The 26,650-nt window shown below is 41.0% G+C and overlaps 1 protein-coding gene across 3 annotated transcripts in view; it reads left to right on the top strand.

Moving 5' to 3' along the window:
- Positions 1-26,650, top strand: part of LOC115792643 (rho GTPase-activating protein 7) — a 126,802-nt gene that overhangs the window by 63,691 nt on the left and 36,461 nt on the right. Inside the window, exon 1 of one of the 3 annotated variants that reach the window (XM_030747258.1) lies at positions 23,731-23,909. The exons of the other annotated variants lie outside the window; for them this stretch is intronic. Coding sequence (XP_030603118.1) covers positions 23,897-23,909 — 13 coding nt within the window. The 5' untranslated portion in view covers positions 23,731-23,896. Of the gene's footprint in view, positions 1-23,730; positions 23,910-26,650 lie in introns of those variants that run through there. 3 annotated transcript variants of the gene reach the window in all.

Below are 26,650 nucleotides of genomic sequence, written 5' to 3'. Positions count from 1 at the left end.
AAGGAATGTGTTTGTCTCTTTGCTGTGTAGTTCTTTCCAACACTGGAACAAAAAAAAAGTTAATTAAAGCAGGTGTTTCCACAGATGTGGTTACCAGTAGGAACACCATATGCATGCCATGGCAACTTGGATGGTGAGATGCTGAATTATCAGCTAACACTGGTAAACATGGTCAGTAAGCTGCATTGTAGAGAAACAATACCTGCAAAGTAACAGTCTAAAAAAAATACTGTAATTTTACTGACTGAAACACAGAAGGAGAAAAATGTAGTACAAAATGGCCTAAAGGCAGTACTTTCAACCAGGGGACTCGGTTTTAGATTCTGGTTGGTGTTAGCTCATTAATTTGAGACACAGTTGTAGTTGTGGTCAGGCAGTGAGGATATTTGGTTACAGTAGGTTTAAGAAGAATTTTTAGGCTTTTTATAAGAGTAACAAAACTGTTTTTTTTTTTGTTTTTTTTTTTTGTGGCAGGAAGTCCTGAACCTCACTGGGAGTTGCAGCTAGATCTAGAGGTGGTGCTGGAGTAGCTCATGCACCAGCTGGTGGCAGCCTCTCCAAATGTTACATCCATGTCCATGTAAGGACAGCAGTGTTAGACTAACTTAACTGAGACTACAGGAACTACCTAAAAACAATCTGCTTGTATGTAAAAAAAAATAAATAAATAAAAATAGTTGCACAAAATATAATGTGCAATACTGGCCAGTATTTTCAGGCAGTACTCCACATAGATACTAGCAAAGCGTAAACAGAAAGTGTTAAAATAACATCCAGTGTCACGTTATCCAGTGAGGCATCAGAAGACTAAACTTCTAAGAGGAAAAAAGGCAATTGAGAAAATTCCCCCAAACAGCTTTTTCATACTAAAAGCCCTCAAGCAGCACCGGGAATTATGATTCTTGTCCATTGGGAGCAAAGAGGAAACTGTGTGGTGTTACTTTAGAGGCACAAGATGTAACTTCTTACACAGGAAACTGATGTTTTTGTCCTACCAGTGAATGTGTGTTTCTTCATTCCCTAATCAGGTCATTTTCGTTTATTAACCTAATCACATCATATCTCATCAGGAAATTAGGCCACTTATATCCAACATACTTCATTGCTTAATAGGGAGCCCCTTAAAAAGAGCAGATCAAGGGAATTAATGGGAATTCATGTGTGGAATTTGAGGGAACGGGATTAGTAAAGCACACAGTCCAACATGAAAACATATGCTTTCTGAAACTTACCATCCCACCCAACGTAATTCAGGTTCTTCTCAGGATTTCTTGCATATGGGGGAGGGGGCTGTTAATGACAGACTTGAGATCCGAGACCAGGAAATTGTGCAGAGCAGGACATACCAAAGTTTATGAATCAGCTGGAGACTCTGCCATGAGTTGGATCCAAATTTGGACTGGATTCTGGGTAACCTGGTCTTTTTTTAGCCCAGGTCTACTTCAGGATAATGACCCTCAGTCATTTAAGGGTATACATTCATACATCAATGTAATGAATAACTGATATACAGTATGAGAAGTAATTATCAAAATATTTCACCTGAAGTACCTGCTGAGCTCTCATGACTCGACTGCTATTTTGATGTGTTGTGTTAGATAAAGAGAGAAGACAAAAACAAATCAGCAGAGAGAAAATGCTCAGTGACAGGAAGCAGACAGAGTTTACTGATTACTCATTATGACTGAAGTCTCCTGGAGAAGTGATTACCACTGTGTGATTAGTCATTTCAGGTCCAATGCAGATGTGCTGTGTAGTCAGATTTGGAACTACCTGCATCCAATAAGTTATTTCAATAAACCTAATAAAGCACATATTTGAAAACAGCTGAGCTGACTGAAAAGGTTTTAGTGGCTTTTAAGCTGAGAAACCTTGGGACACAGAGGTGTGTGTGCAGATGAATGTCTAGCAAAGTTACCAGATTAGCCCCAAGAGTTTGGATGAAATAAAAATCGAAAACAAAATCAAAATTAGACAAGCCATCCATCCAATAATCAAATGCTAATTTTGACAGTACTTTTCTCCTGACAAATTCCTGTACGGGCAAGTGGACTTTTTTTTCTGGCCAAAGTTAGCTGAAGTTAGCTTACCTGCTAATACTGTGAAATGGCTTGGTACCCAATGTAGCAGCTAGCTAGCTAACTTTAGCTTGTTTACTAACGTTGTTACTAGAAAAATCCTATCTGAAGCCTCAGCAGTGTATATTATATTGTCCTTATGTGGAGTTTGTGTTCTAGTCTGTGTTGTGCTGAGAGCCAGTCAGTTGTTAATGTTAGCAATAAAATTATTTTAAAAAGGCAAAAATAACCACAAAGAGAAAGAGGTGACCTTAAAAACAATCAAAAGATATTCAGCATAACATGAAGAGAGACTGTTGACCAATAAAAGAAAAAAATACAGAATGACTACAAAATAATCACAAAATGATACAAAAAGACTGGAAAAGGAAACAAATGACCTTAAAAGATACAAAATCATTTCAAAATTACCACAATAAGATTAAATATGACTTCAGAAAAGGATTTTTAAAAATTATCACAAAGTCCAAAAAAATATCTGTGACAAATGATGTAATAATGAAGTAATGGAAACAAGAGTACAATAAAAACTGTTTACATTTTTTTCCCCAAAAAAGGCATTTTGGTTTGTCTCCTAAATATAGGGTCATTTATAGAACAACTTTATTGCCATAAAAATATAACTTTCAGTTTATAGCCCTCATTAGGGCCATTATAAAATAATACTGAACATTTTATTTGTAGTAAATTTTCTGTGGAAGAGAATGGAGGAGCTGAAGGTATGCCAGAAGCCCTTCTCTGCCTATATTGTAAATATTGCCAAATAATTCCTTAATCACATCGTTAATCCCCAAGTGGTGCTCCCCTCACAAATGTGTGTCTGTGTCTTCTAACCTGAAACTGGCAAAGAGTCCAAGCAAGACTTCCCAGTTTTGCCAGATTAGCTCATGTCGTGAGCAGGTAACCATATACCTTAGGGCTGAAAATCAACGGCCAAGGTTCAAGTCTGACCTGTGGGCTTTTGCTGCATGTCTACCTACCTTTCTGTCTACTCTTCACTGTTCCACTATCCAGTAAAGGCCAAATTTAAAAAAAAATAAAAAAATTCCCTAACTACGCTCCAATCAGTGGTGAAAATTGTGACAAACCAAAAAAATTAACTGTTTACATTCAAAGAAAAGGTTGCTGTTTTTAAAATGTATTGACTGCAACACTGGGGCACAACTTTTACTTTGAAGGTAAATGTTTCCGGTTTGCATCACACTTTCTGAAGCTTCACTACCACTTAACTAGCAGTTAGCGAGCGTTTTCAGATAAGTCAGCATCTTTGATGGAAACTTTGGGTGACTGCAGCAATCTGCCATCAGTCCCCAGCAACTGGTCAGGGAATACACATTTTTCCTTAGCAGCTGGAGATTGCTAGTTGGTCACCAGCTGATCTCTAGGCCTGTGTGACTGAGGCCTAATGTCAAATGATCTTCGCCATCAGTAAATCATGTGATGGCACAAATTACAGATATATGACACACGGGGCCATTTATCCAGCGAGCTTTATCACATCCAAGTCAACTTTGTTGTTATTATAAGCAGGTATACAGCATATGCAACAGTCTCTTAGTTTTGCAAGGTACATGACATACAGTACAAACAATAGTATAGCAGTGTTGATACTTTAGATGGTGGTCCCCCTGCAGCAGCAAAATACATATTTTTGCTAAATTTTGCATTATATTTTAATGCTTGCTTTTACCATGAAACTGGGACACCAGTGAAAGCCATCGGGACTGCTGTGGGACCACAGCTCAACTTCACCAAAGCGAAGGAAGTTTTCAGAGCCACCTTTTTAGACTTCTATAGATCAGTTTGATTTTCAAAGTCAGGATTTTGGTGGAGTATTCCTTTAATGGTCCAGCGAACAAGACAAAAGGGAGGAAGAGATGATGGGAGAGATGTGCAAAGAGAGAGAGAGCGAGAAGAAAAGTGAAACAACAAAGAACCAGACAGATAGTGATCTTGACTAAAGCAGAAAGATTGAAAAACAGGGAAAAATAAAACCCTACAAGAGACTAACGGAGAGAGATTAAAAGAGAGATTGAGAGTGAAAGAGTTATCCACAAGCTGTATATCCAGGTCACTTCAAAGTGCTAAGAAAATCCAAAAGCCCCCTGGGCAGAGGGCCAAGTTTTACCTGCCCCTCCACTTCTTCCATTAACACCCCTCCCAAACCAAAAAAAGCTGCAGCAGATTTAGTGCAACTGCAGAAAGTGTATATTAAACATTGGCAGCTTAAATACGGCTCCCTATTAACACCTCAGAAGTGGATTGTGAATCACCAATAATGCAGCGGCCTAATTTTTTTCTTGTTCCCGAGTTATCAGTCATTGTTCCCATCAAAGGTTTATGGGCCCCAGGAGGGGACGGAGCTGGAGAAATCGGCCGCTGTTAGGGTGATTAGAAGTTTGGAGATGAATGTGAAGTGGAATTAAGTTTCAGAAACTGAGCGGTGAGGCAAGAGGAAGAAAGGAGGCTTGGATGCTGTTCAGCAGCAAGGCATCTTGTTGCTTCAATTTGATGGATCATCCATATTTAATGTGATGTGTGGAGCATGTATTTTATTGTGTTATTGAATATATTTTAAAATAAACTTCTGCCTGAGTGGCTTTGAGAAAAGCAGATCAAAAATCTTCTCTGATGAGCTATTAGATGATTCAGCCATATGTTCTAGATAACACTGTGTCCAGAAAGACTAAACCTCGATTACCTGAAGTATTCACATCCAACAGGCTAATGAAAAGGTTTTCCTTTCAGGTAGTATTCTCCTATTAATCGCTCACTCATCATAACTGGTTTCAAAACACTAAGATGGCAATGATGAAAGCATTCATCCCCACACTTCATAAAGGAATTTCAGAGGCCAGCAAACGGCATCATAGTAGCTACATCTAAATTTTATGCACTGTAATCAGTAAAGGAAGGAAAAAAGCAAAACCCAGTTCAAAACACTAAGATCCAAACAGCACACAAACCACAGCTGATAAACCTGCGTCTTACACCACCAGCACACCTCCAACTTCCTAGTAGGGATTGTGTCAGAGGTCAAAATGTGACCATTATCTGTTCTTAAATACTGCTGAAGTCGGTGTACTTAAGGCTGAGCTGATGAACACCGTTACTCTCCGAGATGAGAATGCATTCTGGTTTCTTTATGTTGATTATTTCTTGTTATTATTGTTCTGTTAAATGTTGTTAAATGTTTTGTACTGGATATAAGAGACACAATTTATTTCTTAGTTTAATTCCATTTATCACATTCATGTGGTTGATTCTTAGTAATGATATCAGCACCAGAAGTCTTTTTGCACCTAGCAGTCACCGTCTGGAGGCTATTGAGAAGAATGCAGTCTCAAGGCACTTCCACATTTGCTACATCCATCATTTAAACTGTCTATGGCCACAGCATAAACAACATATAAAAAAGGGTTTTTTTTAACCTTACAAAAGTACATATTTAAAGCCAAACTAACCCTATGTTGCCAAACCCTAAAGGTGCACTTGTTGTACAGGTGTCATCCTATCACGGTAACACGCTGGAATTCTCTGAGCTCCTGAGAATCACATTCTTGTACAAATGTATAGAGAAGCAGTCTGCATGCCTAGGTGCTTGGTTTTATACACCTGTGGCCATGGAAGTGATTGGAACATCTGAATTCAATGATTTGGATGGGTGAGTGAATACTTTTGTCAATATAGCGTAGACTGAGATATCAGCACATTGAACAATGGCCATGCTGTTCTTTGGTTTAATACTACATTGTACCACAAGATGTCAACCAGGCAAGTCATTAAAAAAACCTTCTCATTTACAATGCCTTGCAAAAGGGGGCAAAACACTGCCTCCTGGTGGTGAAAGCTGCAGTTAAAATTTGTAGAGCGTAATTGCAAAAAGTACCTTTAAGTTGTTGATACATAATAAAGCAGCAGGAAGAATCTTTGAACCTACCAGCGGATGGGACCATCCTGCCAAAGGGGGTCTCAGAACCATAAATGTTTGTTTCTCTTAAGAGGCTTCATAGATTTGTTTCTTTTTTACACAAATTGTAAAGTTACACCAGAGATTGAACAAACCTGACCTTTGTGTCCTTAGTGGCTCTCTGTATAAACTGCTTTTTATACTGTTATGGAAAATCAAAAACATCTGTATTTACACATTTTATTTAAGATTTCCTTGGACATATCGGCTCCTCTAAAGTTAAAGAGGTATTAAGTAACTTGGTGTCTAGACAGGGAAAGCTCCCTCTGATATAGGCTGCTGCCAGAAATCTCAACAGTTGAAGGAATAGTTGTTTAGTCATTTGTATTGATCTCCAAGCTCTATCAGCCCTCTGCAGATGGGGATTTTGTGCTGCAAGGCAGTAAAAAAAAAAAAAAAAACTTACTTATTGTTCTTTTACACCAAAGTAAAATAAGGTTGTGAGCAGCCAGGACAGACAGGTAATCAGACATATGGGCGCGAGGACAGTTGAGACAGGCGAGCAGACAGTCGCATTATTGCACAGACAAACAGTCGGACAGCGTAATAGGCAGACAGACAGGCAATCACGCAGCCCCACAGGAAGGGCCGCTTAATCACAGCGTGATTTCCTGAGCAGGCAAACAGGACTGCTCGTCTACAAAAGGCTGTATCATCCTGTGCATCTCAACGTTCTGGGCGGGGACTTCCTGCAGTCACGCTTGAGTCTCTGAGGTGTGGATGACGGTGTTCCCACAGGAGACCTCAAGGAATGTAGGCTGAGAAGCACGTAGTGAGGGTGTTCTGTGGTCACTGCCTGTCAGGTTTCCTATTTATAACCACACAGCAGATTTCATGCACATAACTTGAGTTTTTAAATCACACTGAAATGCTGGTGGAAGCAATTTAGTGTGCCTTTTAATTCTGTTTGCATACATGTTTATATGATCAATAAAAAAAACAAACTCCACTGTATGGTGCCTGTCCTGTACCAACCAGCGGGAAAGTCAAAAAAGGCAGGATTCATATTTATGGATGACGGTGGGTGTACAACATAAAGAATAGCGTGATTTGATTGGCTAGAAAGGCTGAACAGCTTGAAATGCATACTTGTGAATCCTGCCTAACTGGGTGATCAATATAAAGAAAAATTTAGAAGTTATTCAGGAGTAGATGTTGAGTCCAAACAAGAGTGATCAGGAGTGAATATCAATTTTCTTCTAGAAGCACATTTTGCCACTCAGTTGATATATTGAAGCCCCTATTTAAATGAAACTAGGGGCGATTCAGTAGCCACCAGGACTCAAACACAACTGAGGACTAGTTCAGTGAATTAGTGGAAGGTGAAGCATAGCAAGCTGCTGGTTGCATCCAACTGTAGCTGTAATCACAATCCTAATGTTATATTACCATAAGACTAAATACAATTTAAATGGGTGAGTTATAAAATAATTCACCCACAGAACAGTTGGCACAAAGGAAGGAATCAGCTACAGAGACAAAACTGTTTTTGTATCAGGCTGTAAACATGATTATTTCTGCCGTAAAGTTGAACATTTTAACATGAGAGTCTGCAGGGACTGACTTAATTTTAGAGCCCCAAGTGGACATTAGAGGAACTGCAGCTTTGGCAGGCCAGTGTTAGCTTTATTTCTCAGCCCTGGTGGTTGCTACTTGGTTTAAAATTATTTATGTGAAAAGTGGCAAGAAAATGGCATGGAGCTCACACTAGTTGATACAACAATTTCTGCAATTGAGGTTGGGGATTCAGAAGGGCCTCTACTCTCTGGACTCTATTTGACCCAATGGATATAGTTCCACTTTTAGATTTTTTTCTTACAGGTTTTGACTGTAGTAAATTTCTTTCTGTGAACTTTAACCATCTACAAAATGCAATGCCAAAAAACTAAACTATATTCAGCATTACTTTGCTGTTGTACAGTATATCACAAATTTGCAAGTTTTTCTCATAAATTTGCCTTTTATTTCTTGCAGATGTTATTAGTTTTTCCTCACCTCTTTTTCCATAAATATGCTAATTTTTTTCTTTCTCTTAAATTTACCCTGTTTTGTTGTAAATATGTTTTCTTTCTTGTAAATTTGCCCATTTTTCCCCCTTAAATTTGTCAGTTTTTCCTTGTTTTTGTCTGGTTTTTGTCCTTATAAATTTACAAATTTACATTTTAAATCAAAATTTTTATTTTTTTTTACATGGAAGGAAATCTTGCTCATGACTAAATGGAAAGTTGTAGGTAGGTGCCATCTGTAGCTGTGCCTCAGAAAGGTCCAGTGTGTTTACAGTATTTTTCCATTCTTTCATAAAATAATTGATGGTCTTCTTTCAACATATTTCAATGGAAACAGAAAAAATTAGACTTCAAAACAGACATTTACTGTCAGTTTGATGGGATGTTCCTTGTGTGTAATAGCCACCCCAAGAATTAAGTGTTGAGATAACACAAACAAGCACAATGCATCTAAATATACCTACACCAACACAAGCACACCCAGAAGTAAGTCAGAGTGCAAAGAGAGGAAATCCCAGAGCCACTTGTGAGGACATGCTGATTTTATGTGTAATTTGATTGGAGTAACCATTTAAATGCCAGGAATCATTTACTAGGGCTAGAGTTTAACATTCACAATGATTTTTTTTTTTTAATATTTTTTTATACATTTATTTGTGAAAGCAGCTGAATTCACTGACAATAGCTAGGAGGGTTTGCACCCATGACCCATGTTCTTAGCAATAAATGCTTTTTGTCCGATGTAGCATCCAGTTCAGACAGTCACCACATACCCAGAGTTCATGAACTTGCTCATTTTGATGCCACCACTAACAGGAAATGAAGTCCACATACAACCTTGTTTAACAATAAAGCTTTATTGTCATTGTGATTATTGTGGTGGTCATACTTCTGCACTGTTCGGATAATTTGGCCGGTCCAGTGGATATTTTAATGGTGAAGACTGGATTAATATCAGGTTTGTTTTTTGGTTTGGTTGAGTACAGGCATTTGATTCTGATAGTTATGATTAACTACAGGATGCGTGTCAATAAAAGTCCTCAAAAATATCAAATCACAAATGCATGCATCACTGAAGAGCCATTTTTGACCATTAGGATTCAGTTTATAACAGAGATTAATTGCAGCTTAGATCATATCCTGCATCTCTCCCCCTCTCACTGGAGATGTGTGGCAGGCTCTTCAGAAGATATTCCCTATTCTCTCCACTTTGTCTCCTCCACTTTGTCTCCTGCCATTTTAGTGTCTTTTCCACAAAACATGAATTTTTCATAACTTTGTGGCAGTGTTTTGATGTTTTTTTTATTCATGTTTTGTGGAAACATCACACTCTGTTCAGTGGAATCTGACTGGTTTAAAGTTGTAAAACACAGCAGCTCAAACATGCAGTTATTTGATGTTAGAAAGTAGATGGCTCAATAGAAGCCGTCAAAATAAAAGTTGCCCGTGATGTGAACCCCATCAGATGACATTTTGGCCAGTGACATTCAAGGTTAGGTGTGTTTTTCAGGTGTTGTGTCCCTGCTGAAGGTGCTGACAGATTTTGGGCAGCAGAGATGGTAAAGCTGGTGTTGGGGTGGGATTTCCTGACGGGAATGCTCAGACCTCTAACAGTGACCTTCACCGGACACAGGTTTCCATTCATGACACTGAAAGTCAACAACAAGCTCTCATTTATTTATAAGAACTGCTGTTTGTAGTCTTATATTTTATACATGAGCATTTTCTGTCTGACCTTTGTTTTCTTGATTATGGTTTATTGAATCTACTTTACACTTGCCAGGTGTATACCTTTTAGTTGAAGGTTGTTTTCTGTGCTCAATCAACCTTTAGCCTTAACATCTACAGGGTCACCAGGTTCACATCTACCTATTTATATCAAATTTGTACCTATTCAGCACACATCTTCACCAAGAATGCTCCTGCCTCAAGTAACTCCCTCGCTGATGAGTGTCAGGAGATTGGGGCAGAAGACAGAGCTGAGGGGAAAGGTAAAGCTGTCGATTTACTGGTCAATCTATATCCCTACCATCACCCATGGCCATAAGCTGTCAGTGGTGACAGAAAGAGTAAGATCGAGGACACAAGCAGGTGAAATGAGCTTCCTGTGAAGCGTACCTGGAACTTAGGTGAGAAGCTCGTTCATTCATGAGAGCTCAGCTGCTACTCCTCGTCTAAAAAAGCCAGGATGCCACCTGGATGAGTCCTTGGTGAGAAATTTTGGGCATGTCCTTCCTGGCGGAGACCACTGAAATACTGGTTTAGGAACCCCTCAGTATCTACCTAGAAGACCTGAATGGGGTGGCCAGAGAGACGAGGGTAACTGGTAAAAATGGATTGATGGACTTAATAAAAGCTGATGAACCCATACTCTTTTAGTTTTTCCCTAATCTTCTGTCTTTGGGAATGAAAACTACCCACCGTGGCTTCATACTTAGCATCTTTACTCTGATGAGTCTCCAAACTTGGACTTTTGTCAGAGGAAGATGTCGAACATGGCGCCAGCTGGAGCCAACTGTCACACTTGGTGTTTAGAGAAATTTTGGAACAATATACTCATTGAAAGGCTGGTAATAACATCTCTGCACATGGTGCCAGGGGCTCTGCTGACCCTTGGCAATGTCCCCGGGCTTTTCTTCCACTGGCCAGAACAAAACAGCAGAGAACACTTTATTTATAGCAGCGTGACAACAAATAAAGTTGGAAAGGTCAGCCATGGGGCGTCCATGTGGGATAAGGGGCCTGTTGCACTGCTGAACTTCACAGCCAGTTTTTGTATTTATTTCCTAGTAACAATTACACTTTATGGCACAAGTTTTAAGTCCCTCTGCTGAGACTCCCTGAGCATGCAGGGCGCTGCAGATCCCAGCTTTACTTCCAAACAGGTGCAGCTGGCTGAGAATTCATCAAAAAGAAACTGCGGCTGACAGCATGATAATGTTTGGGTTTTAGCATTGAAATACGGATGAGCACTCGAAGACGATAACAAGATGGCAAGAAGAAAAGCAATCCATCAAGTAAATCCCCAAATGGCCACTTCTGCTTGTTATATCAACAGCATTGTGGAGAGGGAGCTGAATGGGCATTTGGTAACAAAACAGCTTTCATCTGTAATGGCTACCACACTCCACTCTCCCTTCTTTTGTGTTTTGGTATTTTTCTCCTAATTTAAAATGCCTACTTTGACATGCACTGGAGTCCTTGTTAATGCTAACTGTGCTTTAGGCTGCATGCAGACACACAGAAAACTTTGTAAGGGCAATCGGGACTACAGACTCTAAATTACTGAAGTTAACTTTTTTTTCTAGCTTCATTTCTACTACTGCATCCAGCCAGTAAGAAGAAGCTACAGGACAGTCCAAAAACATGATGAGCATGCATAACATATAACACAAAATGCAAATTCTCCTGCTTTTTTTTTTTTATTCTGCAGCTGTTTTTATTTTTGGAGGTATTTGAAACCTCAGCTGAGTTTTCCAGGAGCTTTTCCTTCATAGACCTGAGCTTAGGCTATGTTTAAATCTATTTAACAAATCCTCTTATGTTAGCTCTCTGTTCTATTATTTGTCTAATCTGCCTGATTGTAAACCTTTATATGCATCAGTAAATACTTTAGATTTAGTCCTTCCTCTTCTGTGGTTTTAAATTATTTAAATTATTGTACTTAGATGCTTAAAGGGACAGCAACCCAGGTACATAGTTTATAATCTACATTCTTTTTAATAGCCAGCATTGGGCGACTTCTCTGTTTGCAAAAAGAAGCCTGGTTCTATAGAAGTCTATGAGAAAAATACCCTGCTAATTTCTGATATAGTCACAGCATTCTCTTATTCTGTGTTTCCAGGCATGAATATTCCTGTGTGTGTGTGTGTGTGTGTGTGTGTGTGTGTGTGTGTGTGTGTGTGTGTGTGTGTGTGTGTGTGTGTGTGTGTGTGTGTGTGTGTGTGTTCCCTGACCCTAATTTCTTATTTTCATTTACCTTATTTTCATTAACCCATTTTTTTTTTTAATCAGACTGGTTTTATATGTATTGATTCCCTACCATGTTCCATGTATAGACCACTGGTTCTGAAAAAGAGAAGCCATTGGTAGTAGTGTCTTAAGCCAGCATTCTTTTTAATTGCCTTTGGTTTCCTGTTGGAAAATTTCCCTAATTCTCATCTTATTTATGAGCAGAATAAACACTTTTCTGGTGATTTTATGGTCTTGCTTGTTTCAGGTCATACTGAATAAAACATGATGCCCATATTGTAAATTAGGGGCCTCATTAAGGTTAAACAGGGTGAAAAGGCAGTAGATGCTGCAGGGTGTGCCTCGAGCTGCAACACCAAGTGCACATTGTGCTCAATTTCAAATCCCAACGGTAGTTTGAGGCTTCAAAGCAGGACTTTAGTAAGCAACGGGTGACGTCACCGTGGCTACGTCCATCTTTTATATACAGTCTATGATGTTGTCTTTAAACAGACTGAGTAGATGCTGCAACAAAACGGTGAAGCAACTATAGGTCACAACACAAAACCTCCTGACAGATGCACCTGAAAACACCTTTGGAGCGTTAGCATTTATGTTGTTATTAAAGTTTAGACTCTTCATTTAATTGGGCATCTTTGTGATTTTCTTTTGCAGAAAAATATATTTATCTGGTGCTCATGCTACTGTTTCACCAGTCACTCTATAAAGATACCAAGAACACTTTTCTCTCAGTGAAAAACAGCTAAAATAAAACCAAAATGGTGCACAAATTAATCTGATTTACTTGCATCAAATCTGGATCCAGATGAGGCTCATTTGGCAAAAACAAAAAGTGGAATTTGAATATTACCAGCAAGGAAACAAGGACCAGGCTATCCCACAGTTAGTTTTAGGAGGATCAGTCCTCATAAAAGCACTTTTCTGTGTATGGACGGCCCATTACTTCACACTCTCAGATGGCTCCTAAGTGCTAATAAAGAGCAGCTTTAATCAGATTCCTAATAAAATGACCATGTTTGAGGCTAGATATACTCCTGCCAAGTCAAACATTACAAAGAGTGTTTACCTCCACCAAAGAAGAGGAAGCTTAGCAGGACTGATGCCCAGAACATTCATGCTGGTACATGAATTGTATTTAGGCAGAGGGAGATTTGCTGTGATGTGCAAATTATATCCTACGTGGTTGTATAGTGGAAGGAAGATGGCATCACTGGGCCTCTGTACCATATCTGTGGTTTTGATGCGATCTGGAGCATTATTTATCTGAGACTGTGTTTGTCTACTCAATGCATAAGGCTTCATAAAGTTACCACAGGGTTCTTTATGTTCACATCAAGAAGACACATATGAGTAGGAGTCCTTTTGTGACTTCCTGATGAATCTAATTCCAATATAAACTCTTTTTTTTTTTTTTTGCTCCATTTTTGGCCTCAACCACCTCCACAGAAAAATATTTGACTCTTTTGCTTCTACTTTTTTCACTGACTCTTCACCTACGTCACAGCCGCTAGTTTCAGTCACTAAACTGGACCTCTCTGCTGTGTTTGTGTATCTTTAATGAAATTATCTGATAAATAACATGGTCCCGCTGTGAGGTACAGATTGATTAAGATTAAGATAAGATAGTGTTTATTTGTCACATGCACAGTTATACACAGTACAATGCACAGTGAAATGTATTTTGTACCTGCAACCATATATACACACACATATAAATAAGAAGAAGAATAAAAATAAAAAAAAGTAATTCACACTATACACTATACTCTATATACTATACACTATACACACTTTTATAAATTATAATATTTACATTGTGCAATAATGGTCCAGTTAGGGCTCAGAGTTGAGCAGACGGATGGCTTGTGGGTAAAAACTCTTCTTCAACCTTTCAGTCTTAGCCCTCAGGCAGCGGTAACGCCGGCCTGATGGGAGCAGGGAGAAGAGAGAGTGTCCGGGGTGGCTGGGCTGTTTTAGGATCTTCATGGCCCTCAGCCTGCACTGCTTGGTGTAAATGTCCTGCAGGTTGGGGAGGGTGGTTCTGATGGTCCGTTCAGCTGAACGAACCACCCTTTTTAGGGCCATGAAGTCCTGCTTGGTGCAGTTTCCCATCCAGGTGGTGATGCTCCCACGCATGATGCTCTCGATGGTGCAGGTGTAAAAGTTCCTGAGCACCTTGAGTGGGAGCTTGAAGTCTCTCAGCCGCCTGAGGAGGTAGAGACGCTGTCTGGCCTTCTTCACAGTGATGTTTATGTGATGAGTCCAGGACAGGTCCTGTGAGATGGTCACTCCCAGGTATTTGAAAGTGTCCACTCTTTCCACCTCAGCACCACTGATGACAAGTGGATGGTAGTCCCTCTGCTGCTTCCTGCTGAAGTCCACGATCAGTTCCTTCGTTTTGCTGACGTTGAGCAGGAGGTGGTTCTCCTGGCACCCTTTCTCCAGGCGGGAGACCTCTCTCCTGTAGGCTGTCTCCTCATTGTGAGAGATTAGTCCCACAACAGCAGTGTCGTCAGCAAACTTGATGATGACGTTGGACTCTGACGTGGCCTCGCAGTCATGGGTGTACAGTGAGTACAGCAGAGGGCTGAGCACACAGCCTTGGGGGGATCCAGTGTTGAGGGTGAGGGAGGATGAGGTGAGGTGACCCACTCGTACCACCTGTGGTCTGCTGGTCAGGAAGCTGTGAACCCACCTGCACAGGGATGGGCCCAGGCCCAGGTCCAGCAGCTTAGAGACCAGCCTGGAGGGAACTATGGTGTTGAATGCTGAGCTGTAATCTACAAACAGCACTCTCACATAGTTCCCCTTACCAGTGTCTATGTGTGAAAGGGTCTTGTGGAGGAGGAAGGATATGGCGTCATCTGTGGATCTGTCTGGCCGGTATGCAAACTGTAGTGGGTCGAGGGTGGTGGGCAGTGAGGAGGTGATGAATGTCTTGATGAGTCTCTCAAAACACTTCATCACCACAGAGGTGAGTGCTATGGGCCTGAAGTCATTGGGGCTGCTGGGGTGTGGTTTCTTTGGGACAGGGACTATGATGGACTTTTTAAAGCAGGTGGGAATCACACACAGTTTCAGTGAGAGGTTGAATATCAGTGTAAACACAGGTGCCAGCTGGTCAGCGCAGGTCTTAAGGACACGTCCACTAATACCGTCTGGTCCAGCCGCTTTCCTGGTGTTTACACTTCTAAACGCCCTCCTCACATCGCGCTCCGTCACAGTGAGTGTCTCCGCCCCTCCGGCCGGGAGCGCAGCGGGCTGTCGGCTTCCCGACTCAAAGCGCGCAAAGAAGATGTTGAGTTCATCAGCCAGAGAAGCGTCGGCACTCACCGGGTGTGTGTGTGGTGCTTTGTAGTCCGTGATGGTGCGTAGTCCCTGCCACAGTCCCCTGGAGTCAGACTGTTGTAGTTGCTGTTCCAGTCTGCGGCCGTAGCGATGTTTAGCCTCTTTCACCGCTCTGCGGACGTTGTATGATGCAACCTTGTAGTCCTCCATGTTCCCAGAGGCGAGGCCGGAGTTGTAGGCAACGGTGCGGGACCTCAGGGCGTCGCGGACAGATTTATCCACCCACGGCTTCTGGTTGGGAAAAGTCCTGATGGTCCTCCTAAGTGAAGTGTCTTCAACAACTTTCCCAATAAATCCCACGACAGTTTCCGTAAACTCCTCGATGTCTCCGCCCGCGCTGCTGCGAAACATGTCCCAGTCGGTTGAATCCAACGCACCCTGCAGAGCGGCCTCTGTTTGATCAGACCACCGTGTCACTTCTCTCACAGCAGGGGGTTCCTGCCTGAGCCGGTGTTTGTATTTCGGCATGAGAAGGACAGCGGTGTGGTCAGACTTCCCAAAAGGTGGAAGAGGCTTTGCTTTGTAGCCCTCTTTGAATGCAGAGTAGCAGTGGTCTGGGGTCCTCTCTCCTCTGGTGGGGCAGTCGATGTGTTGAATCAACTCCGGTATCAGCTTTTTCAAGTTTGCACTGTTAAAGTCCCCGGCTACGATGAGACCCGCATCAAGCTGGTTAGCCTGATAGGTGGAAATCGCCTCATGTAGCTCGGATAGTGCAGTGTTTGTGTCCGCCTAAGGTGGAATATAGACGGCGCTGAAGATGCCCGAAGTGAACTCGCGGGGCAGGTAGTGGGGGCGGCATTTCAGGGTTAGGAGCTCCAGGTTAGGTGAACATGATTGTTTCAGAGGGACAACATTCCTACTGTCACACCAGTTGTTATTAATCATTAGGCACACACCTCCTCCTCTTGATTTTCCAGACTCACTCGTTCTGTCCGTGCGATGAACACTGAAGAACTCTGACGGCTGTACGGCGTGGTCCGGTATGAGGGGGGTCAGCCATGTCTCCGTGAGACAGATGATGTTGCAGTCCCTTATGTCCCTCTGAAACTGTATCCTGGCCCTGAGTTCGTCCAGCTTGTTATCCAGTGACTGGACATTAGCCAACAGGATGCTCGGCATCCTCGGCAGGATGCTCGGCAGGATGCTCGGCAATCTTGCCCTAAAAGTTTGCGCTTCAGTTTTGGTGAGTTTATCAGCCTGTTACCTTAGCACTGATTTATAAGTATATGTGTTTGTGCATTGTGCCTGTATAGCTTCTGTTAACCAAGTTTGCTAGCATTATCTGATACTTCACTTAAATATGGTCATTTCTGACTCCAAAAAACTAACATGGCTGTGTCCAAAACACTAGGCTTAAGAAGGCAGAGTACAGAAACCCTGAACTGTAAAAAAGGTGGATGTAGCTTCCAGGTCTGAAAAGTAAAGCCAATATGGAAGTGCCCTAAAGCCGCATTCTTTTTTATGGCCGCATGGTTGCAAAAAAAGACTTCTAGTCCTATGTTTATGGGAAAATGACCTTCTGCCAAGACTTCACTTTCCTGCTGATGCACTCAGTCGCTCATTACAGATCATACTAAATAAAACATGTTTATTATTTTTTATAATTTTGGTCTTTCTACACTAAACAAATCTCTAAAAACAACAGACTGGCTGATGAATTGTGATTGACAGGTAGGTCATTAGCCAATGAGTGTGCTGTTTCACCATAATAGGCACCTCTTGCTCATCACACCTGATTTTAAAATACAAAGATGGTGATGGCTTCATGACGTGACTTTTCAAACCATTGGGTGACATCACACTGGCAATTTCCCTTTTTTTTTAATATACAGTCTATGGTCCTGTCACCTGAAAGACAAATAATAAGACAGGTTGTATTAAATTATTATGGCTTCTGGCCAGCTGTATTATGATTAAGTGTAGTTGAATACAGGCATTATTTTCCTGTTTTAGGACAGCTGATTTTGTAACTTATTAGTTTTTGACAGGTGTAACTGATAAGCACCTGGTTGCTTAAAAATGATAGTATCCCTCTAACCCTAATCCCAATGCATCAACACAGATACCTGCTAATAAGTGCTAATTAACAGGCTAAAAAAACATATTTCACTCACCAAAACTGAAGTAGACCTAAATGGTCTGCACCCCACATGGAGACACATTATTTGTCAGATAATTAGATTTAAAGTGCTCCAAAAGGCACCAACAGCACAAACATGGTGGAGAGGTCCAGTTCAAGGACTGAAATTAGTGGAGATGAAGTCAGTGAGTGGAAGGTAGAAGCTAGAAAGATAAAGTATGTGAGTATCTGTCCATCAATGTGCCAGGAAGTCAAACCTGAGAGACCAGGGCAAAAAGACCTTGTGTTCCTAACTTACAATAGTCCAGAACTTTTTGAGCACATCTCAAAGGTTTGTGTTATTTGCTGGATACCAACTCTCTGCTCAAAAACATTTAAGCAACACTTTGAAAACACATCAGAACTCTATGGGGAAAAAATTAATGCTGGATAAGTGAAAAAATGATGAAATTTGAAATTTCATTGCAGCAATTCAAAACGGTACTCAGTAGTTTGTATGGCCCCCACATGCTTGTATGTATGCCTGACAATGTCGGGGGATGCACCTAATGAGACAATGGATGGTGTCCTGGGGGACTTCCTCCCAGATCTGGCGGCAACCGAAACATAATGTCCCAGAGGTGTTCTATTGGATTTAAGTCAGGTGAACGTGGGGGTCAGTCAGTGGTATCAGTTCCTTCATTACTAGGAACTGTCTCGCCACAGGAGGCCAGACATTATTGTGCACCGGGAGCAACCCAGGACCCACTCCACCAGCGTAGGATCTGACAATGGCTCCAAAGATTTCATCCCAGTACCTAATGGCAGTCAGGGTGCCATTGCCTAGCTTGGTGAAGTATGTGTCCCTCCATGGATATGCCTCCACAGACCATCACTGACCCACCACCAACCTGGCCATATTGAATGATGCTACAGGCAGCATAACATTTTCCCCAGTTTTTCCATCCCTGTTCTCATCTGTGAAAAGCACAGGGTGCCAGTGGTGGACCTGCCAATTTGCTATTTTATGGCAAATGCCAATTGGGCTCCACAGTGCTGGGCAGTGAGGACAGGGTCCACTAGAGCAGGGCTCTTGAACTCCAGGCCTCGAGAGCCCCTGTCCTGCAGGTTTTAGATGTGTCTCTGCTTCTACACACCTGAGTCAAATGTAGAAGTCATTAGCAGGACTCTGGAGAACTTGACTGCATACTGAGGAGGTAATTCAGCCATTTGATTCAGGTGCGTTGGATCAGGGACACATCTAAAACCTGCAGGACAGGGAATCTCGAGGCCTGGAGTTGAAGAGCCCTGCAGTAGAGGATGTTGGGCCATTAGGCCACCCTCGTGAAGTCTGTTTCAGATTGTTTGGTCAGAGACACTCACACCAGTGGCCTGCTGGAGGTCATCTTGTAGGGCTCTGGCAGAGCCTCCTGCTGATTAAGAAGCTTCTACAGTCCTGTCCAGCTCTCCTACAGTAAGTGCCTGTCTCCTGTAATCTCCTCCATGCTCTTGAGACTGTGCTGGGAGACACAACAAACCTTCTGGCAATGTCACATATTGATGTGCCATCCTGGAGGAATTGGACTATCTGTGCAACCTCTGTAGGGTCCAGGTATCGCCTGGTGGTACCGGTAGTGACACTGACCCTAGCCAAAAGCTAAAGTAGTGAAAAAAAACAGAAAAGCTGAGAAGGGAAAAATGTCAGTGACCTCCACCTGTAAAACCCTTCCTGTTTTGGGGGTTGTCTCATTGTTGCCCTCTAGATAACCTATTGTTAATTTCATTAACAGTAAAGCAGCTGAAGCTGATTAACAACCCTCTCTGCTACAACTGACCAGATCAATAAAGTTTGAACTGACGCAATGCTTTACTCTGATTAAAAAGTGTTCCTTTAATTTTTTTTGTGTGTGTGTTGTGTAGTTTTGATAGTTAATAATTGCTTTGGGGCTGAATGTTGTAAAGCAGATATACACAGTCAGGCAAATGTCTCTCAAAGCCACACAAACACACAGAGAAATGCTCTAACAGGTCTTGTAGAGTGCAGTGATCAGAGGAGGAGGCACGGTTCACAGGAGAAGGCTGTTTCCCGTCCTGCTCCGTCGGAAATACCAGAAGCGAAGCCTCCGAGGCTGGATTCAGATTAGATTGTACACACTCACAAGCACACAAAGTAAACTCAGACATACACACAGCCTTGCATGCTGAAGCTGCCTCCCTCAAGCACCAAAACACGCACAAAAGACACGAATGTACACACAGGACACGTGAGGCTTGTACACACCCAAAACTTCCCATCCGCTGGGGGTATTGTTGGACTCTTCCTCCTCTGACGCCTGCGAGGCTCATGTTTGGGAAAAGGAAACACAGCCTTGTCTAAGTTTGCACAAAGCAGAGAAACAGAGGGTTTAGACCTTGTTCTAAACCCTCTGTATTTACATTCATGGAGGCGTCTCTTGAGTTTAGACTTTCACAATGATCCAGAGTGTTCTAGACTCAGTCAGATCTTGTAAAGTTGTTTTTCTTAACCATAGAAATAATTCTGTGATGATCCACTTTAGTGGTTTTCTGTAGTCTTCAAGGGGTTTTGGTGATGCTGAGCTGGTCAGTGCATTCCTTCTTTTTAAGTATAAATATGTTCATTCAGTGTCATATGTGGCAGTGAATGAAGAAAGCAGTTCTATTTTTAATAGTTATTTGTTTTCTGGTTACTGCTAATGTAACAGCTGCACCAGTGTGCATTTCCTCATTTTGCTATTTTTTTTTTTTTTGTAGTTTAGGAACACATCTTAGTTAGGGATGGGTATTTCAAGCAAAAATACTAGTTGACAATCACTAGTAACTACTTAATTATTTTTCAAAGAGCTATAATCTACCAGGCACCAGTAAAACATGTTTATTTCTGCTATAAAGCTGGGCATTTTAACAGAAGTGCCAAAAGCTGCAGTTCCTCTAATGTCCACTTGGGGCTCTAAAAGTAAGTCAATCCCCATCGACTTCCATGTTAAAATATGTAACTTTACAGCAGAAATGTTTACAGCCTGTTAGAAAAAAAATGTTTTGGTCTGTATGGACAGTCTCCCACTTCTGTCTTGTTTGAGCTCTTGGTGATTTTTGGAGCATTTTCAATAAAATAATATGGATTGCCATTTATACTCGGACACGGACACCTGGAGACACCTGTTATACTTCATTGAAGTTCACTCGAAATGCATGAGTCTGCTCAGTCATGAAAAAAAAGGGGGAAAAAAAACAGGCAGGCACATGGACACCTGCACGGACCCTTATGCTCACCCTCTGACGATGAAATTCACCTCACTTGGACCCGAGCGGACTCGCAGTATAACCAAGCTCACTACCTTTAGATGACTACCTAGCACTTCACCCTCTTGACCAAATGAGGTCCCTTCTGGCTCCAAAAAGAATCATGTGGGTGGTCTAACGTTCTAATGTCACAATGTAGACTCCAAGGCCAACAGTAAAAAGAAAGGAGAATATATATTTCAAGGCAAGAAATAGTCACCGAAAGTTTTTGATTTTTTTTTAATATAGTTTTATTATTGTTAGAATATTCAGATATCATTTCATGACTTTAATTTTTTTTAATCAAATTTAATGCTTTTTTTTTTTTTTTTTAAGGACCTCTGTGAGTGCAGCTACACGTTCCTCTGTCCAGCGTAGGTATACCTCTGGGATCACCATCCCAGATGTCCCCAGATGTCGCCATAAATCCCAGATGTTGTAAAATATCAGAGTAAATATTAAGGAGACAATAGAAGTGATTGAGTGCAAGCCTGCTGCTCAGTCTGTTCAGCGCAGCTGCTGTCACACACACACACCTACACACACACACATCCTATTTAATCAGATTGAATTAAGACATGGATCAAAATATGACCTCATCTATAATATCTCTGAATAGGTTTTAAAGCCAGCATATCAGGCCTCGGAAAACTTCTCTTTTTCCACTCCTTCTTCTTTTCCCTCTGCAACTCCACAGACTGGGAAAAGTCCATTAGTTGTTTACATACTCCCACTTCCTCCTCCTCCACTTGTGAATTAATGATGCGAGTCCCGCGGACCGCTATCCTCTCCTCACCTCTCCTCTACTCTGAGGGAGTTATTCACATTTAAAAGCCCATAATCAAACACCTACGCCTTAAATGGAAGCCCATTAAGGCTAATGGTATACCTTGGACCGAGCCAAGATGAAACCTTGAAGAACTACAGACTATTAGGGCACAGCAAGGACTTTGTCCTCCCCGTGTTGAGTCACTGGCTAAGTCAGATATCTGTCTTTCATTTCATCCAAAGCAGGGTTATAATAGTTTTGGATTTTACATTATAGTTTAGTTTTAGTTAGTTTTTACTTTTTTTTCTCTAATTCAGTTAGTTTTAATTAGTTTTCAGAGTGGTTTTGCTCGTTTTTATTAGTTTTTATTTTTGGTTTTATGCTTAGTTTTAGTTAGTTTCAGTATTAGTTTTAGTATTTTCATACTTAATCAGGTACGCTTTAAAGATACCCTTTAAAGAAATAAATTCAGCAACCAACTGTTCACAGACAGCAGAACTACATGCTAAATGTGTGTAATATTAAGGACACACATGAACATCAACAGGGAGAAACAAAGAACAATATGAACTCCAAAACTCGATAAATTCTACAATAAACTCCCAATAAAGTTCAGCCTCAGTGCAGCAGATTAACAACAGCTACATGTGGTGTTTGACAAGAACAAACTCCTTGAAGGAGTCAAAGCTCAAATCCAGCTGCATCCTGATGTTCTCACCACCTGATGCTGCTTCTGTTTTGGAGCTAGCTTGGTTAGATGCTCGCTGATTAGACTTGCAGGGTCTTTGCGGCCTCTGTAGCCTACGGAAGTGTCCGACCTCATGTCCGCATTTATGCATGTATAGCTGGATTGCGTGTGTTAATTACCTTGTGGTTGTGTGCTGGGGGGTTTTTTGGTCCTCGCTCTTTGTGCTCAGTTTTTAGGGTGCAAACATATTTGTCCCTGTTTTTTCACTTTCTTCATTTCTTCATGTCCATTCCCATAGTTTCAGGAGCTCCCTCCAGGAATTTGCTGACATTTGTGAGTCCTTATATTGATGCTTTGATTATTAGTCCTGATTGTTATTATCTGACTGATAAAGTAGCCGGAAACGCAAAAGGACTAAACACAACGTTGTGGGCTGCGTTGACCCGACGAGTAGTCACGTTTCTCTGGAGGTGCAGGCCGGGTTGCCTTGTAGGATGAGAGCGGTTTCCGTAGCTGCCTTGTGTGCGCTTCTCAGGTCTACTTTGATGTTGGTGTTTTTTTTCCTGACTAAGAAGTGTTCCGTACATCATCCACAACATCATCCACAACAAGACACTCGCTGCTATCTGTGCTATCATAGTAAAAAAAAAAAAAAAACACCACATGGGACTCTCTGAGGAGCAGCGCGGTGTGCGCACGCACGCACATGCGCACCCATTTGCCCGACGGCGTTCCGAGCTTAAACTCGGAGAGAGAAAAAAATTATTTCATATCAATCCACAAGACTTTTGAAAAAATAACAATATCTATAATTTCAGTTAGTTTTAGTTAGTTTTGTAAACTCACAATTCAGTTTTAGTTAGTTGTCGTTTCTTCCTTTTAATTTTAGTTTTTATTTATTTCAGTTAACGACAATGTTTTTTCAATTTCAGTTTTCGTTATTTCGTTCGTTTTCGTTAACTATAATAACCCTGATCCAAAGTAGTTCTTTTGCACCACCAGCAAACGGTTAAGGTCAGAGATTGGAGCTGGTGGAAAGTATTCAGTCTCAAAGAGCAGGAAAGTTCATCTTGTTAATTTCCTCACTCATTTTTCTGTTCGTAATTTCACCGTCTGAGGGTTGTGATATGGGCCCTGAGGAGAGGACATTATTGATTAGGCCTATATTCAGGCAAACTAGACTTTGGACTTTCTATTTTAAATTACAGCTTTTAAAAAAGTGAGGAAATAATAATTGCCAGCCTCTAATCCAACTCCTGCCCTGTCTGTGTGCAGCCAGCTCACTCTAGAATTCATCATTTCCTTCCTTGGATGACCATCAACATCTGTACAGATTTTATCTCCCAAATTCACCCTTCAAATTCAAAGTAGCTCTTCCGGCAGGCACTCACATGTCTGCTCAAGTGTTCCCTCTGGTTATTTTTAGGATACCCCCCCCTATCTTTGGTGTTCAGATGGTCTGGTCCAAGTCATGGGAAGGGAAGGGGAGTGGTAGAGGAAAAGAGGAAAACTCCAACAATTACTTCATTAACATGATGCCCAGCATTCCCAGCATAACTGGACTTTGCAGCTCCGTTCCCAGACTGGATATATGACTTTGGATTTAATTATTTGCAAACCTCATGTGTTTATCTGGATCAGCTGTCAGGGGTGACATGAAGACCTGCTGAAGTTTTCCTCTCCTTAGTCTTCACACCTCAGACAGCATGTTGATCACAAGTGAGTATGTGTTAGGTTCAAACTTAAATGTTGTGTTACATGATGGGATGGGCCTCTTAATTCAATTTCTTTCAAAGGAAATGATTAGTTTAGCAAGAGACAGAGAAAAGTTTTCAAAGGTTTCTTTGTTGAATGATTTCAGATGAGACGTAAATATGTTGATTCTTGAGGCAGAAGAAGAATTTAAAGAACTCCATCACTGACTAAAAAACTTCTTTGTTGTTTGAAGGCCGTGGGCCTGAAAACATCACGAGTGCGCTTTTGAACTCTGGTGATATAAAAGCCTGTTTTACTGGCAGGAAGCGCGTGGGATTCACTCTGAATGTGTGTGGGTTACTTTGGAAATGCGATCTGTTGAAGAGAACTTTCCACCTGCTGAAGAAAACTGTACATATATTCAAACTTTTTAGTCTGAAAACACATTAAGGGACTACAGTGTGTATAGAAGGCACTCCTGTATGTAGACTTTATGTAAATGATTTCATAGTTGAGGCTTTTATTCTGAAACATGGGCCTGAGATCTGTGTTTTTTTGTTTGTTTGTTTTTTGCTGGACCTCAGACTGGATCCTTCACTTAAACTTTCCCATCATGTTTTTTGCATGTCAGTAAATGTGTGTTAATGTGAGAAAGATCATGTTGTGAGTGAGAACAATATGAATGCTGTTTGGAGGTTATTGGTTCAACTCCTGGCGCCTTTTTGTTGAAGTTCAACTTGAAAAGTAATTTGAATAAAGGTGCTGTGTATTAGGGTTTAATCCCGGGATCCGGGATTCCCGGGAAATGCGATCAGAACCATTTCCCGTTTCCCGGGAAACGTTAGACGGGAAACCGGGAAAAAAGTCGCGCGCGTCGATTTGACTTTCAGAAAGAAAAGAAAGCTTCAGAATGTTAAATTTAAGGAAATATTGAGAGAAGGGTTCGTTTAATGCGAAAAGCATTACTCTTCATTTCAGGCACGTTCAGCCTCCGTTTAAGGCTTCAGCCTTCATCGCAAGCGTTTTAATAGAGGTATTACACAGTTGTACTTTTTTCCTCTTTAATTTGTTAAAATCGTAGGCAATGTGTTTACCCTAAGGTATTTTGTATTATATAATTTATATTATTATATATTGTTATATTGCATTATATAGCCTATAAAATATGCCTGCCCTGAACAATAAAGAAATATCTGTTTAACTTCGAGTGTTTCTTTTCCTCGTTTGCAGCTGCTTACTAACAATCATGAATTAGGATACGGGCCTAATGTGTGAAGAAATTATCATGAAATAGATTGCTTTAACATATTTCGCTTTTAAAATGGAGTTGAGTAAAATGTATATTTTTTAGGCTATAAGGATTGGCCAGTTTTTCAAAAGACGATTCACAGCGAACCTACTTTAACCCTCAGACACGGTGTTATAAATTTGCTGTTGCCAGAATGGCAATGACCAAGTCGTAGTGCATTACTCAAGGCCCTGTGTTATGCCATATTATAGTGTAGTACGGTAGTTAACTTTTCAATGACTATTACAGCGTTCCACTGGTGGAGATACAGTGTAACAGATGTCGCCACGACAGCGTGGCTGAGCCATTATCAATGCTGTGGAGATGAACCGTATTGTTCTGCACCAGCAGTTGTAAAATAGCTTGGTATAATTCCATGTACAATGGAGGAATATTTGAATTATATTTGTTAAGGGAGTGTTGAGGAACGATACAACACCGCATAGCTCGAGCACTCAAATGCCGAGATGTAGGTTTTATTGCGTTAATCAAGCCAACGTTGCCCCCTACTGGGCATAACAGGACATAGCTGGAAAGCTACCTCTAAAATATCACAATAGGTTAAGGCCGACACAGGCTACAGAAGGCCTAATTAAAATAAATAAATAAATAAACTTTTTCCCGGGATTCCCGGGAAATGGCTCGTCATTTCCCGGGATTTGATTCATGTCATTTTCGGGAAAAATATTAAACCCTACTGTGTATATGTGGCTCCACAGTGTAATGGTTTACACATTTGCCTAACAAGAAAAAGGTCCCCCAGTTTGATCCCAGGAGGAGAGACAAGTCCTTTTGAGGTTGCGTCAGGAAGGGCATCCGGCATAAAAATCAAACATGAGGAGCCGCCTGCTGTGGAGACCCTTTGTGAATAAGGGAGCAGCTGAAAGTAGCTTCATATATGTGGTTCATTGTTCAGCTAGTTTGTTTTAGCTCTTAGTTTTGAGGCATAAGAACTGAACAAGGGACATTTTTTTTAAATGTCTGTGCTGATGTCTCTGCAAAACATTTTCATATGATTATTTATCAAACAGAAATGTGCATATTAGGTAGTCAACAGAAGTAAGTGAAGCTTTTTCCCTAACTTGTCAAACAAAAATGATAAATATTCTGCTTCCAGCTTCTGAAAAGTAAAGATTTGTAACTTTTCTTTTTTGTTGATTATTGTAAATGAAATGTTCATGATTTCTGGACATTTGGTTTGTCATAACCAATTTTATTGCCCACAAAGTTTATATAATAACCTTACAGTTAGAAACATATTTTTATAATTATTTTATAATTAATGTCATAGGTCAAAAAATGGTTTTAACATGCAGCAAATGGAAATGTCAATCTTTGTCAGTAAGCAGTGTTAATGAATTACCTGGCATCACAGAGATGTGTACAAGGTGCCCTTGGACACTGGTTTACTGGTACAGCAGTCGTGGCTGTATTATTTAATGAAAGTAGACCGTCTTGTTTAACAGAGCAATAAAGT

This window comes from Archocentrus centrarchus, chromosome 14, assembly GCF_007364275.1.
Source record: "Archocentrus centrarchus isolate MPI-CPG fArcCen1 chromosome 14, fArcCen1, whole genome shotgun sequence".
NCBI lineage: Eukaryota > Metazoa > Chordata > Actinopteri > Cichliformes > Cichlidae > Archocentrus > Archocentrus centrarchus.
This window is presented reverse-complemented; position numbering and strand designations above follow the sequence as displayed.